Here is a 15,255-nt window from a genome sequence, read left to right on the forward strand (position 1 = left end):
TTCAGCAGTATGCTAGGTCCTGAGCAATCTCAAACCTTTAAATTCGTTTTTTTTTTACTCCGCAGAATCAGCTTTCATCGACATAAACTGCATTTCTCTTCATCAGAGTGATTTTGATCACTCTGATTTTGACCAGAAATTTTAGACAAATTATTGAAAATAATCGATTATTTGATAAATAAAAATTATTCGCAATAATTGAAAATTATTCGCAATAAAGGCAGTGAAATTACCCGGCGTTCCATCAGAGATTCTATCAGAAGCCTGATGGAATTACCGAGGAACCGTATTCCTCATTTGTCTTCTAATTCCTGTATTTACATAAATTCAAATAAAATACAATTATAAGGATAAAAAAATTTAACAAGAAATTGATATATCATTGCATTTCCTGAATACTTACGGCAGTCATTTACGCGCGTTGGAGGATTGGGAGCACCACCCACGCATGTCCCTGGTTTGGGGACAGATACTCTCCATCTTCCACCACTCTCATCACATTCCGTAAATTCATAGTGGTAGTCACGCTATAATACACAAAGGAAAAAAAAAACTTTAATAAAACACATTTCAATATACATAGTTCACTATATAAAAAATTCAGTATTCCCTTCATTAAAAAGAATTTCACTTTCAACAAGTTCCATATTTATAATACATTCGTAATCTAATGCAAGACCGAAATCAAAATTAAAAAGTTTTGTATACACTCTACACTGTTAAAATTTTCCTTCAAAAATTACGGTTAAATAACCGACAGCAATCTGTTCTTCCTATTGACCGTAAAGTTTACGTTAAAAAACATTTTTTTACCTTTGCAATTTTGAAACCGTTTACAACTTGTATGTCTTAAAAGAGAAAGATTTCAAGAGGAGAATTTTTAAATCAAGAAGTATTTTAATTCGTCTTACTTTAATACAAAATGATGCTTTAAAGAGAGAGAAAAGAACATTATCATATAAAAGATTCCATATTGATTTATAGATTCATTAATAGAATCGATTAAACTAACGATTCCATAAATTATATTTTGGTAATTGTTTTCTGTTTTACAATTTGAAGCTTTTCTTCAAAAAAATAAAATACAATATTGCGAGACATTTTCGTTGTTTTAATTATTATTTAATGACAATTCACGAGTAGTGTAAAATTTGGAAACTAATTTTGACAAATTATTAATACGAATGTGAAACAAAATTACAAAATTTTATTAACAAAGTAATTGAAATTTGTGTGAAAAAATTATTTCAATAAATATTTTATGTATTTTCACGTTATCAAATCGGTAAAAACGATATTCTGCCTGTTTCGTAAAGTGAAATAATTTCAATTAAAAAATAAGGCCTTAAAAATAGAAAAAGAACATAATTATTTAAGCAAGCAATTTTTTAAATGATGATTTTGAAATAGTTTCCAGATTTACAATGGGATGCCTGCAAGTGGCGTAGTGTGGGTATCTCGATTCTGATTGGTTGTTGGAACGTGGAATTTTTTTACATTAGCAACTGTTCTTTCTACTTTATTTCGAGTAAGCCAAGCCAGTCAAGTATCAATTCTTTTAAATGACCCATTCTATATTCTTTCATAAAGATTTCGATTCTTACACTACATATTTCTTGCTTAAAACAAAGACAGAGACGAAGCCATGGAGAACATAAACAAACTAATTATGCATCGAAGTTGTCAGGTACACAAAAGAAAAATATATCACGGTTACAATAAAATGCATAAACAAATAATTAATCTAAGTTAAGTAAAAGACGTAGAGAAGGAATTAAATTTCAAGAAATTCGACGAGCGATACGGTGCTGTATTTAATTAACTTCACATTAATCAACATTCTAACTTATGTGGAGAAACTTAACTCAACTTAAACACGCCATTTTGCTTATAAACGATCAGCTGGCGCTCATGTCATAGGTAACATGTGCGGGTACCTGTGATTATTTATTTATTTATTTATTTTGAAATGCAAGTACCCTATTCAAAACTTTAATTATTTTTAACAGCATATAAAATACCAAGATATTTTCGTTGTTTTAAATATTATATAATGAAAATTTAACAGTTTTTCATGCAAAATGTGTAAGCTAATTTTAACAAGTAATTTTAAAACGTGAAGCATTAAGGAACATTGACATTAAGGGAAACAAATTTAATCTCGAGCCAAAGCTTTCGACAATTTAATCTTAATAAGTTTTATGTAAAGCAAATGAATTAATTTTACTGAAATAAAAATAGGAAGAACGTTGAACTTAGTGATTCACCCAAAATAGTTTGATTTAAAGAAGTTAGAGATGTAAAAACTCTGATCATTAAATCTAAACCAATAAAGATTGACGATCGATAATATCTTGTTTTGATCTTCGTTTTAGATTAATGCTTAAATCAGTCTTCGACTTATTTATCCATTCGCTATGAATACGAAAGAGACTTTTTTGCATTCTGCATATAGCTAAATGACGAATTTTTGTATGCATTAGAATCCGTTGATTTTATGGTTAATCTCAATGATTGCTTTGCGATCATTTTTTGTTTCTTGATCAAAATAATGTAACATAAAAATAAGAAACATACAGTTGAATGATTCCAAACAGCTATTTTTCTTGTATTTAACACAGATTTTGTTTCCGATTCATTTGGGATAAAACTTAAATCTGATTATTTTTCTGAAGACTCATAAAAAATTAAATATTCACTACGAACCTAATTTTTTGAATAAAAAGTTCAGACTGCATTAACTTTCAAAACGTGTGTTTTTCCTTTATTGGAAAAATAGATAAATACCTTTAACCACATGCAATTATACTAGACAAAGTTATAAACTAACACTAAGTTATAAACAAATATGCTTACAAAATTTTATGAAATTCAAAAAATTTTTTTAGTTATCAATTAAGTGTCTATATCAAAATGAATGAATTTACTTACTTTGCACGACCGATAATACAGAAATATCCTTTGGAATTTATTAATCGAGCTTTATAGGTAAAATAATATCTAATTTGCAATAAAAAATTAATAAGAATCTATCAGCCTGAATTTGAAATTTTAGGTAAGATAAAAGTGTCACCGCGTTCTTTTTAATAAGGAATATAATAATAGATATTAAACAAGAACTTTGAGAAATTAAAAACAAATCAATTCAAGCACGATGCTTGCCTTGCACTCGCAGCCAAGAAACGAAAGAAAAACTACAAGAATATAAGTTAGGTGATGTTTATCGCATTAAGTAAATAAAGCAGCAATAACTCTATCAATTTACTCATTTCAATTCGCTTGTTCTAGAATATTTGTTTTTGTATTTGTCACTTCTAAAAATAGGTAAATAAAAGAAAAATATTGGGCAAGTCATGTTATGCTGAAGATATGAGAACATAATCTACAATTCTCTTTTGCGAATAAAAGGAAGCATATGCGAACACGATATCATCAAGTAATTGATAAATACAAGACTGTGATGTGTTAGAACTTTTACTTTAAAACTTGCGCAATTACATTTAACTGAAGTGGGTATTATCTCCTGTTATCTTCAGGCACTTCGATTAAGAAAATATGTTTAAAAAAATTCTCAACTGTAAGATTTCAGATAAAAAGTTACATTTTAGCTAGTTATAGCCGAATTTAAGAACAATGTGATACATATGCAAGTGTGGGTATCTCGATCCTGATTGGTTGTTGAAACGTGGCATTTATTTACATTAGCAACCGTTCTTTCCATTCGATAGCGTGTAAATCAAGCCCGCAAATATCAATTCAGTGACACATTCTATATTCTTTCACAATGATTCTTCACGTTTTAGTACTCAATCTTAATTGTTAAAGGGGGTGACTTCAAATATGCTAATTAATTCGAGTAGACTATATTCTAAGTTACGAATTCAGACACAAAAATATAGTGGGTAGCCGCAATCTGGGTAGTCCATAGTTTGGTCAGGAGAGCGAGTTAGAGCTTAATGTTAATTTTACTTTTTATGTATTTCACTACAACTTGAGATGTTTTTTATGAGAATAAAAAAAATTTTGCACTCAATTATAAAATTTGTTTATGCAACGATAATGCATGAAAAAATTAGATTTAATAATTATTTATTATTTTATATTATTTTATTTCAAAAATATTCGTATTTCATAAATGTAAGGTGTAAAATTGTTCATAAATTAGGTATAAAACCTAAGCATATCAAAAAAGTCAGATACTTAAAATTCGATTTCTCAGGAACTATTCGACCGATTTCGTTCAAATTTTGCATTTTGCCTTATATCTCAACTCAAGATAAGTGTCTGATATTATAGTGTTAGTGCAGCTCTTATCTACTTATTTATTTTTAAAATGCTCAACTCTTCAAGATAAGTGTTATTGATACTAAAATTATAATGTTACTGCAGTTTTTATTTCTTTGATAACGCCATCTCTTCGAAAAAAGTGTTATGACACAATTGATTTACTGCAGTTTCGAATTTCTTTGAAAACTTGAGTTAATGTTGTGAGAACTCCTTTTAATTTCTGAAAAAGCAATTGCTAGTGGTTTATCATACTTCTCGACATAAATATTACTTTCAATAATGATTACAATATACATTGGTTAATTGAAATATATTGGTGAGAGCTTTTGAAACTAACTTTCAAAATAATGATAAATAAGGCAGAGTTCATCAGAATTGATTCATTAATGACTGCCGATTTATTAATGACAAGTACTGTCAATTCATTAATGGCGAATTCTGTCAATGTACAGTTAATGAATACCCACGTCCCATGTATACTGACAGTTACCTAGGTAACGTCATACATCAGAAAATGATATATTTTGAGAAGAGATTGAATATTTGACCTTTGTTTTATTATGAATAATGGCCCGGTGATATTTTCTGACACAATATCAGGCTTCAAAAATAACTTAAAGAATATCAAATTATTGAAATAAATATCACAAAAAAAAAATCAAAATTTTCTACAAAGGCGAAATTAATATTAGTTTCGTTTATATATGACAAGATGATAAATTGGCACGTCTTTCAGTTTAAAAAATATTCATAAGAGGTCTTTCAGATAAGACGTTTTCTTTCAGAAATGAGTAAGGGGTCGAGCACGAATGTTCCAAAAAATTGCCAGAAAATAGACGTTTTGGGAGTAAATTCGTTGACACTGCTGACTTATAAAATGGCCTAAGAGGCAGAGCCGTAGCGAGCTTAACCGGGGCACAATACCTCTTTAGCGCCCCCCCCCATTCGAAAACCATCTAATATTATAAGTAAAATATACTCGCAAAGTAATAAATAAATAAAGTAAAATAAATAAAGTCATAGGCTCAAGCTAGGCATTAAATTTAAGACAAAAAATGTAGTTGAGAAAACAAGACTAGATTTTGAAATGTATATGATCATCTAGAATTAGTTCAAAAGATACCTATTATTTATTTTACATATTTATAAAGAAATATTTTAAAAACACGCAGTTTTAAAACAATAAAAAAGTAAATATTTATTATCTCTAAGGAGATGCATATATTTAATAATATGATTATAATACATTAATAAAACTAATTAATGTATAAATTTTCCGCTTTTGATGAAGCAAATTTATCAATAATATCATCAAAGTTGATCAATTCAAATTTTTTCATACCATATTCACTGAATAATAGAATCGTCGAGTAGATGTAGTAAGTAATCTTATTTGTTATATTACTAACCAAGAATGCCTTGAACTTGAAAGGTAGCAACACAGTGAAATATACACTATAATTTATGCTAACATTAAACTTATAACATTTAATAACATTTCATTTTTATTCTAAGCAGAGCGCGATGACAATGACGCAAAACTGAAAGATACAGGCACAAAATAACTTAAACGTTAATATTTCGGGTATTTACCTAATTTGTAGCGGAATTGCACAGCCTGTTGCAAGTGTCACGGATATGTACAGTCACGGAAAAAAGTATCCGGAAAGTAACAAATAAAGAATCATTTATTTTTTGAAACAGATAATTCTCAGGTACACAACAAATACGGCGTTTGTGTCCTTTCCTAGAAACAGCAAAACGCTGTATTTGTTGTGTGTCTGAGAAGTATCTATATTAAAAAATAGACAATGTTTTAGTTGTTATTTTCGGGATACTTTTTACCGTGACTGTACATATAAGTACATTAGAGTGCTATTGTTATCGTTTTAAAATAACAAGCGTAAGCTACATTGCGTTTATAGAAACAAAAATAAATAGTGTTCTGAAAGAAAGAATGTTTTCACTTTGTACACTGTACAAACATACAAACACTTTGTAAACTGATGTTTGTACTTTGTACACTGCAAATATTTGGAGATAATATATGTAACCACACTGCATAGATGCCACAAGGAAGTGCTGACAGACACAGGTCGAGTCAGCCCAGTGGAAAAGACGTGTCATTTCTATTCTGAATATATTATTACAGTTTGATTAGTGTTCCTTTTTATTTACGAATTAACATTTATTATATTTCACCGGCACTAAATTTAAAATATATTTTCCAGAAATAAATTATAATAAAAATAAAAATTATCCAACAATTTTTTTGTTTTGCTGATCATTTGGCGCCCCTTTGTGTGTAGCGCCCGGGGCATGATGCCCCCCCCCCTCGCTACGCCACTGCTGAGAAGTCCATGCCAAGTGCCCCCAAATTCCTAAAATTGAGCAAAATTTAAAAGATATAAAAAATAATAAAATATTTTTTTTTGACAAAAGTGAATGCTGCACTCTTAGAAATAAAATTTTAACTTTTAACGATTCAGCAATACTTGAGCTGTATCTCGTTAATTTTGAGAATCATTTCGTCTCGAAATCACAAGATTTGTGACGAAACAAGAAGCTTCCAAATATAAAAATGAAAATGTTTCGAAACATTTTCGTCGTATATATGAGAATCAACTCGAAACCTCATCGAAGTGCATTGTGGGAGATGTTAACAAGAATGACGAAACTAGAATAAAGTACCGACTATTGAAAACAAAATGCCGGAAGCAAGCTGATCGGTCTGCATGGTGATCAAGGAATTGGTCTCGTAGCAAGAAGATCCCGGGCTCGAATCCCGCTTTTGGCATGGGTGTAATTTATTTCTCTGTTAAATATGTCATTGTGTTATTAGGGCTACATGGATCCACCTATATGTTGAATATTGGAAAAGTTAGATATACTACGAGGATTGTTTTTATTTTTTTATTTTATGGATTTTTATTAATAGAGTGACAAGACTTGTGTTGGAAAATAAAACTTCATATTTTAGTTTATGTTCTATTATTAACCCTTTCGGTCCCAGTGATTCCAATTGGAATCATTACATTTAAGATTTTTTATCTGCTTACCTAAAACTCCATTTGATTTGAAATAGGCGGTATTTTAATCTACAAACATTCCTCTAACGAAATATATTTTTATTTTTCACCAATAGATGGAGGCACTACATGTGTTTGTGATTGAAATGATACTGTTTCAGTTTTGTTCAAATCCATAAAAGTTATTGAAATAAAATATCTTTTTGAGGCATTTTAAATTAAAGAATATTTTTAAATATTTCATTTTTATTTATTTAAATGTTCATAAATAGTATTTCAACAATTTTTAACTATTTTCATTTTGAAAATTTATTGCTTTTATTTATTGAAAAGCTATGATTCCAAATGGAATCAGTGGGAGTTGAGTACAACTCTATATCACTGTCTAATGCGTTGTTTATTTTGAATTTATATCGTTTTTCTTTGCTCTTTCTTATTACTTTTTCAAGTTTTACTAAGATTTTGGGAAAAAAAAAGACTTATTTCTTTTTGTCATTATTTTTCCTGATGCCAAAGCAAAAAGCAGAGGCTTTATCTATTGATAAAGCGGTTCATTTGCTTTTGAATGGAGACTTGTCTGACATCGAAATAGAAGACTTGAATTCAGATGAAAAAACTAGTGATAATGTTCTAGGTGATATATCAATGGAATCTAAAGTTAATTACAACTCAATTGATGCACCCTGGGGCCGGATTAACCTATAGGCACACTAGGCACGTGCCTAGGGCCTACGAAATTCAGGGGTCTACGAAAAACTTGGGAGAAAAAAATTTGTTAACAAAAATAATTTTTTTCTATTAGTAAACATTTAACCTACCTTGCAAATTTATTTATCAATAATTTCAAAAGATTAACTTTTGACAATGTTAATTTCCTTCACTTAGTTATCATAGTAGTATCATAAGAACTATGAAGCTATTTGTAGTATAAATATTTCTTGTAATTAATCTCACTATCAATTTCACTGTTTTCTTTGCTGTTTTGTTGTTGTATTGTTGACGTGCAGTGCTTACATAGTTATCGATCGAACTAATCATAATGGTATTATCGATATCAGCTGCAATATCGGCAGTATGTCGGTATTGCAGATAAAGTTCGATAAACAAATTTGTAAATTAAAATCCATATTAATAAAAATGTACAAAAAAATATATGCAAGAAAATTTTAGCATATATTTTGAAAAGAGGGGAGGAGTGGGGTCAGGAGGGGAGGGCCCAAGAACGGCTATGCCTAGGGCCTACGAAAGGTATAATCCGGCACTGGATGCACCCCAATGCATACCTGTCTTAACAATACTAAGAACTGTTTTATAACATTTCATGTAAAATAAATAAGTAATACTGAGAAATAATAAGGTTCTCATCTAACCATATCAATAATGATGAAAATTGGTTCAATTTTTTTCAATGCGTAATAAATATAATAGCGCCAAATATTTCTTGCAGAATAGTTATAATTTATTTAGTTATTAAAAAATACCCCATTTATATAGTTATAAATCTTTAAATAATGCATAATATATATTCAAAAACTTTTCTAGTGATTTTCGTCCTTCACTACTTTATTCCCAATGATGCCATTTGGAATCATTTAAAATTTTATTAAAGAAATTTAAAAAAAAAAAAAATTCTGTTTGTTTTGTTCTTTTGAATGCAAAATGAGTCTGTTTTACAAATTTCAGATTTTTTTGGTGAAAAATAAATATTTGGGACTGAAAGGGTTAAATTATTATTATTATAAACTACTGAATTATTTCATTAATTAATTTAATAATAGTTTTATCAATTCAATATCAAAATCATGGTTTTCAGTTCTGACATACAGAATATTTGAAAGCGATTTTTTATTACCGAATTAGTTTTTTTCAGAAATATTTTTAAAATCCCCATGAAATCAGGAATTGTTATTGAAGATTGAAAGAACTTCATTTCCTGACTAAACACTGTTTAATTTCCGCTGACGAAAAAAAAAAAAGAAAAAAAAGCGGAAACTGTGCTTGCAGCAATATTTTAGAACTTAGATGTTTTAAGTTGAAACTGACAATCTTAGAATTGCTTTACCTTTATTGAAAAAATTTTGAAAATTTTTTAATTAAATTTAAATTTCATATTCAAAAATATTTGAAAATGATTAGGAACATAAATAAAGAAATTAAATAAAAGTTTGTTTTAACATTTATCATTAACATAAAACTGTAATTTTATTTATTTTTCCTCAAATGTCTTTATAACATTGTTAATGCTTAAAAAATACCAAGTTCTCGACACCGTTTTATTTTTAATGGAAACTTAATAAAAAAAAGCTATCAACATTTTTTATATGTCTTTAATGAACGAAAAATATTAAAAATATTTATTTTAAATATTTATTAAATGTATCTTAAGTTTGATAAAATGTTCTCAGTTACATGCAAAGAAGTTATTTATGTACACTGTAAAAAATTCCGGATCAAATTCATGTATAAAGTGACGGCATTTTGGATGCATCATCATTAAAATCCATTTTTACCACAAAATATTATACCTTAATTTTTACAGTAATATTTATTTAACTAGAGTGATTTAGGATTTAACGGTAATTATTACTGTAAAAATTAAAGTTTTATCAGATTTTTTATCTCTGGTTAAAATGGATTCAATTTTTTTGCAATGTAGTTTGATACAACCAAAATAGGTAAATAAAAACAGGATGAAAAAACAACGTGTGACCCCACCCCCTAAAATATAGTTTTAATTAATTTTAATTTAAATCGTTTCGCCTAAATATGCCCTTCATGCAAATAGGAATCCAAAATATTTAGTCATAGTATATATGTTACTGCGAATGACAGAAATCGGTGGTTGCTGACTTCCACCGGTGAATGTTGACAATCACATAGTCGCTTTGGTAAATGTCCGAAATACACTCTATAACAAAAAAAATCGACGAACCAAGAAGCAATCATCCGATTGCCTTGAAATTTCGTATGCATGAATGTTTTGAACAGATATGGCTGGAATGATGCCGACTGGGGACGTATAGTCTTTAGCGACGAATCCCGCTTCCAACTGTGTCCTGACGATCACCGAAGACGCGTTTGGAGATGCAGAGGGGGGATCCTGCCTTCACTATTGCACGCCACACCGGCCCTCAACAAGGCATTATGGTCTGGGGTGCCATTTCCTTTGACAGCCGGACCCCTTTGGTCGTCATTAGAGGTACACTTACTGCACAGCGGTACGTCGACGACATCCTAAAACCTGTTTTGCTACCGTTTCTTTTGCAGCGCCCTGGGCTGGTTTTTCAGCAGGACAATACCAGACCACATACGGTACGCGCTGCTATGAACTGTCTGCAAGATTGTCAAACTCTTCCTTGGCCTGCCAGATCACCAGATCTCTCTCCCATCGAGCATGTCTGGGATATGATGGGAAGACGATTGCATCTGGCACGGAATGTTGATGACCTCGTGCGACAATTGTGTCGAATTTGGCAGAAAATACCGCAAGAGACCATCCGGGAGCTTTATCTGTGTATGCCACCCCGTGTGGCAGCTTGTATCCAGGCTAGAGGCGGGTCAACACCTTACTGAACTTGTTACTGTAACTCTGCAATAAATTATTCAATAACTCCGAAATTTTAATCATTTACTATTCTGTACATTGTCTTCCTATCCACCAATTTTCGTTTCAATCGGACAACTCCTTCTTGGTGCGTTGATTTTTTTTTTTTTTTTGTTATAGCGTGTACATGCTAGGTCTAGTTAAGTGCCACTGCCCGGTATATATTTGCCCGGTATGTCCAACAACGTTTTTCAAGGTCACTGCCCAGCATGCATTTAACCGGTTCTTCGAACACTGATATTTCTCCTAATAGGTTTTCCTGATGTTCAGCAGATATTAAAATATCGAATAAATACAATAATATCAATGAATAAATTAATATCAAAACGGATATGACAAATATATCGAACATTCACCAAAGTGATTATGTGATGGTTGGCATTCACCGGAGAAAGTCGACATTCGCTTAATTTCGATCATTCACGGTAACATATACACATGAAAACATCAAAAGCAAGAGTTTTAGACAACAGAAGAAAACCATTTTTGCTTAAAATATATTTCTACAAAAAACTTACGCAGCTATCTACTTATGAACAATATTCAATAATCGAGAAGAAAAAACAATTATAATTGACAATGATTTTGTTATTATCAATAAATTTAATTATTAAAAATGCCTCATATTTGATTCTGCAATGTGAACACACTCTTAAATTAAATAGCAATTATCAATGTTCGGCAATCGAATAAAGCAATTAAAAGTGATATTGTTGCTATCCATAATTTCAATATTTAAAATGCCTCATATTTAAATCCGCAATATGATCAGAATCCTAAATTAAATAGAGCAGAATATGAAGCTTATTTTTGTTATCTATCAAATTTAAAAATAAAATGGAATAGCTTGATCTATGATGACTTAAACGTTTCCTCCATCTTGTTTTTACCACAATCACAAAATTCTGGTCGACAAAAAGGTTTTTAAGTCAAACTATCCGCTGTAATAAATCGTTGCTCAGGGAGATCGAATTTCGTAGTTCTTTGTGAAGAGGGGTATTTAATTCAATCATTGTTCTTTCTTGTTCATGACTCTATACTAACTTTCTCTTTATAACAGTATCAGCAGAGAAATTAAATAGAAAGCTACAACAAAAAAGAACAACATTTCCGGTATTCAATTTCCCGAAGAAGAACATGCTATTTTCTACATTTTCACTGATAGATTAAGAAAAAATTATTTTATTTAATTTCCACACCATAAACAGATTAATACAAAGTTAAAAATCATTCAATTAAAAAAATCCCGACATTATTTTACAAACATATATTTTTATTTCCGATTGTATTGCAATAAAATTTAACCTGATAATTTTGTTCGGTTACCGTTGAAATTTCAGCCACATACTCGTTACACGCGTTTTGCCGAGGAAATTGTTCAGCAATAGTGCTGAAAGTTAAATCTTAGAATTACTTTAAAATTTTGAATAAGATTCATTATTTTAATTACAAATATTTATTATTTTAAATGCAATTTTGGTATTTACAATTTTGTAATTGAAAATGTTGACTGAACTGATTTATTGATTTACGAAGAACGAGTATTCAGCTACTTTGTTATAAAATATTATGTTAATAGGCAATATCTTGTGACAACTTTATGTAATTAGATTTAGAGAATAACATAATCAAAAGCATAATACTAACATAAAATATTAAGAAGGAATGTTAAACAAATATTGCTTTTTAAGTATCATTACATAAGGGATAAATAAACAGTAGTTTACAAATATCCTTAAAATTTTCATTAATTTTAAGCTGATGGCAGCCAATGATTTGCGAATTTTCTGTGCTAATTAAAGATCTGGAATACACCGAAAACAATGAGAACAGTTTTAGATTTAAACTATTATTTTGTTATGTTAAACAGAGAAATATGCAATATATCATTGAATAAACAAGAAATGGTAACAATCAAGAAATTTTATAATAAGCTTCGCAATTTATTTTCCGCCTTTTGAACATCGATATAAATTCGAAAAAAGATTTAAATATTTCGCCAGAAATTAAGCACCATTAAAGGTTTTGTACTTGAGGGAAACAGTCTCGACAACACCTCCCTTATCGATTTTATCCGAATTCTGTCTACGTCATATGATGGTCCCCGCTTCCATCAGACAAGGTTGGCAGCTTTTCTCTTTTACTAAAGTGCGTCCATTTCTTTTTCGGTAAATACGTGATAAGTATATCCATTTACTTGGTACGGGCGTCAACTTTAGAAGCGAATTTTATGTTTAATTAAAACCAGACAAGTTTATTCATGTACAACAGACAGGGTAGTTGTAACTGAATATGGTGTTTCATTACAGAAGAATGATGGCAACAAAAAAAAAGTTTAATGGAATAAATGAATAATTTTTTTGTTGTTTAAACTATGGAGTTCAATCCCCTGCTCGCATCTCTCACTAAACCCCCTATATTGTCTAGACTAGATCATTTGAGTTTCTTAACTATCTGTTCCCAAAAAAGTGTTCCGCAGAACTCTAGGGTTGAACTCGAATTTTATTAGAAATTTCAATTTGTTTGAAAGTTATTGCAATTTTGAAGTACTTTTTTTTTTCGTGAACTTTTTTTTCTCTCACTTTTCTTGCTTTAAATTATGAGGGTTGAAAAATTTGTCTCTCTCGAGATCTTCATTGTATAAGCTCGCACTTGACTTGATTTTAAAAGTCATAAAAAAAAAGGTGAATGAAAAAAATGGAAATTTAAGTGAGAAATATTAAATGTTGCCAGATATAATTCAGACCATTAATATCAAAATGTTTAAAATCATTTTCTCCAAACAGATAAAAACCATTTTTAATTTGAACTGTTTTACAGTATAAGGTTATCATTATAGATTGTTAATAAGTCAAATTATTTTTCACTATTGCTTCTCATTGTGTCACACATTCTTTGCTACTAATTTTAAATATGTTTTATCTATTAAATATAAATATCAAGTAAGTACAGCTGATTATTTTACTAATCCAAGTAATCGTTCATTTTTAAACATATTAACAAAATGTTCTTTCTTAAGATTATAATAATTACATCTTTTTTTTTAAACAAATTGATCTTTTTTCTACTTATTTTTTTATTATTTATTTACTTCATTTATTTTTTTTTGGGGGTTGCAAGAACAGATAAAGAAACTAAGAACAGAAGAGGAGGTTGAAAAACGAAGCTTCGTAGTTTATTTTTTTTTAAAAAGAAAAATGTTCTAAATATGCATTAGCAAACTAAGTTTTAACGTTAAAAAGAGGTTGAAGTATATGTTATAGAATCATCACAACGTTACAAAAACATTGTTATTATAAACTTTTTAAAATTCATACTAACTAAATGAACAAATTATAAATTTTTTGAAGTATGATATTTGTTATAGAATTTCTAAGTGCCCCGACTTAATTGCAATAAAATTATTTCACAAATTTTGCTTAAAAATTGCTCTCTAATACAATTAATTTAAATAATAAACATTTTATTACTATTTTAAGAGATTAAAAACGAACTTGCAAGCGATTTTACAGCAAAACAATGAATATTAAAATATGGGCTTTATCTACACTTTTTCTGGAGTCAAAGGAACAGCAGGTGTCTGGGGAACATTTAAAGATAAGAACAAGTAATCTATCTTAGACCACAAAACTTTTATCAAAAACAAAAAGCCGTTACAAACAACGATGTTTATTAAGGAGGACTAACTACAGTCAAACGATATGGAGAATAGTTTGTGGAGCTTTTTATCTTTTGGCTTTTCAAAATATGCAGTGTGCAGTTTTCAAGATAAGGAAATGTTAGGCGCGGAAACAGGAAAGAAACGTGTGGGATTACGAGTTCCATTAATTTCTGTATACATTGCTCTTAATGACCAACCAAAGTTGTGGTAAATGTTTCTGGTTTGTAGAAGCAGACGATAACAAAATGTTCCTTTCAATTATGTGTATCGATTTCCATAACTGTATATAAATATAAATTAAACTATCATAAAACGAAAAAGACAATTAAAAAATATAAATATTTAATATAAAATAATACACAATTAACATTACAGCATACTTAATACATAAAAATTATTATTGATGTTCTTAATTACTTCTCAGGTACTGATAAGAAAGAATTAAATTTTAAAATTGGTTCTAACGCAGAGGTGTCTGAACTGTAACGTACGAACATTAACAATGAACTTTAAAATTGACATTTTTGTTTTGTTCTTGCAAAAGTATTATTTCTGTAATCGTTTGTTTAAAATATCGTGTACTTTTTCTCACTCTAAAACATCACTTTTTAATACAATAAGGCCTTAATTGCTAATTTCTCCAGCTTTTAGAGGGACATTTTTCTTACATTTTG

The 15,255-nt window shown here is 29.4% G+C and overlaps 1 protein-coding gene across 2 annotated transcripts in view; it reads right to left on the reverse strand.

Annotated features, from left to right (window-relative positions):
• Positions 1–15,255, reverse strand: part of LOC107441090 (endosome/lysosome-associated apoptosis and autophagy regulator family member 2) — a 66,139-nt gene that overhangs the window by 33,106 nt on the left and 17,778 nt on the right. For both annotated transcript variants that reach the window (XM_043039663.3, XM_043039662.3), the window contains exon 2: positions 404–527. In XM_043039663.3, coding sequence (XP_042895597.1) covers positions 404–527 — 124 coding nt within the window. The remainder of the gene's footprint in view (positions 1–403; positions 528–15,255) is intronic.

The sequence above is a fragment of the Parasteatoda tepidariorum genome, chromosome 8, assembly GCF_982258835.1.
Source record: "Parasteatoda tepidariorum strain Cologne lab strain chromosome 8, Ptep-v5.0, whole genome shotgun sequence".
Taxonomy (NCBI): domain Eukaryota; kingdom Metazoa; phylum Arthropoda; class Arachnida; order Araneae; family Theridiidae; genus Parasteatoda; species Parasteatoda tepidariorum.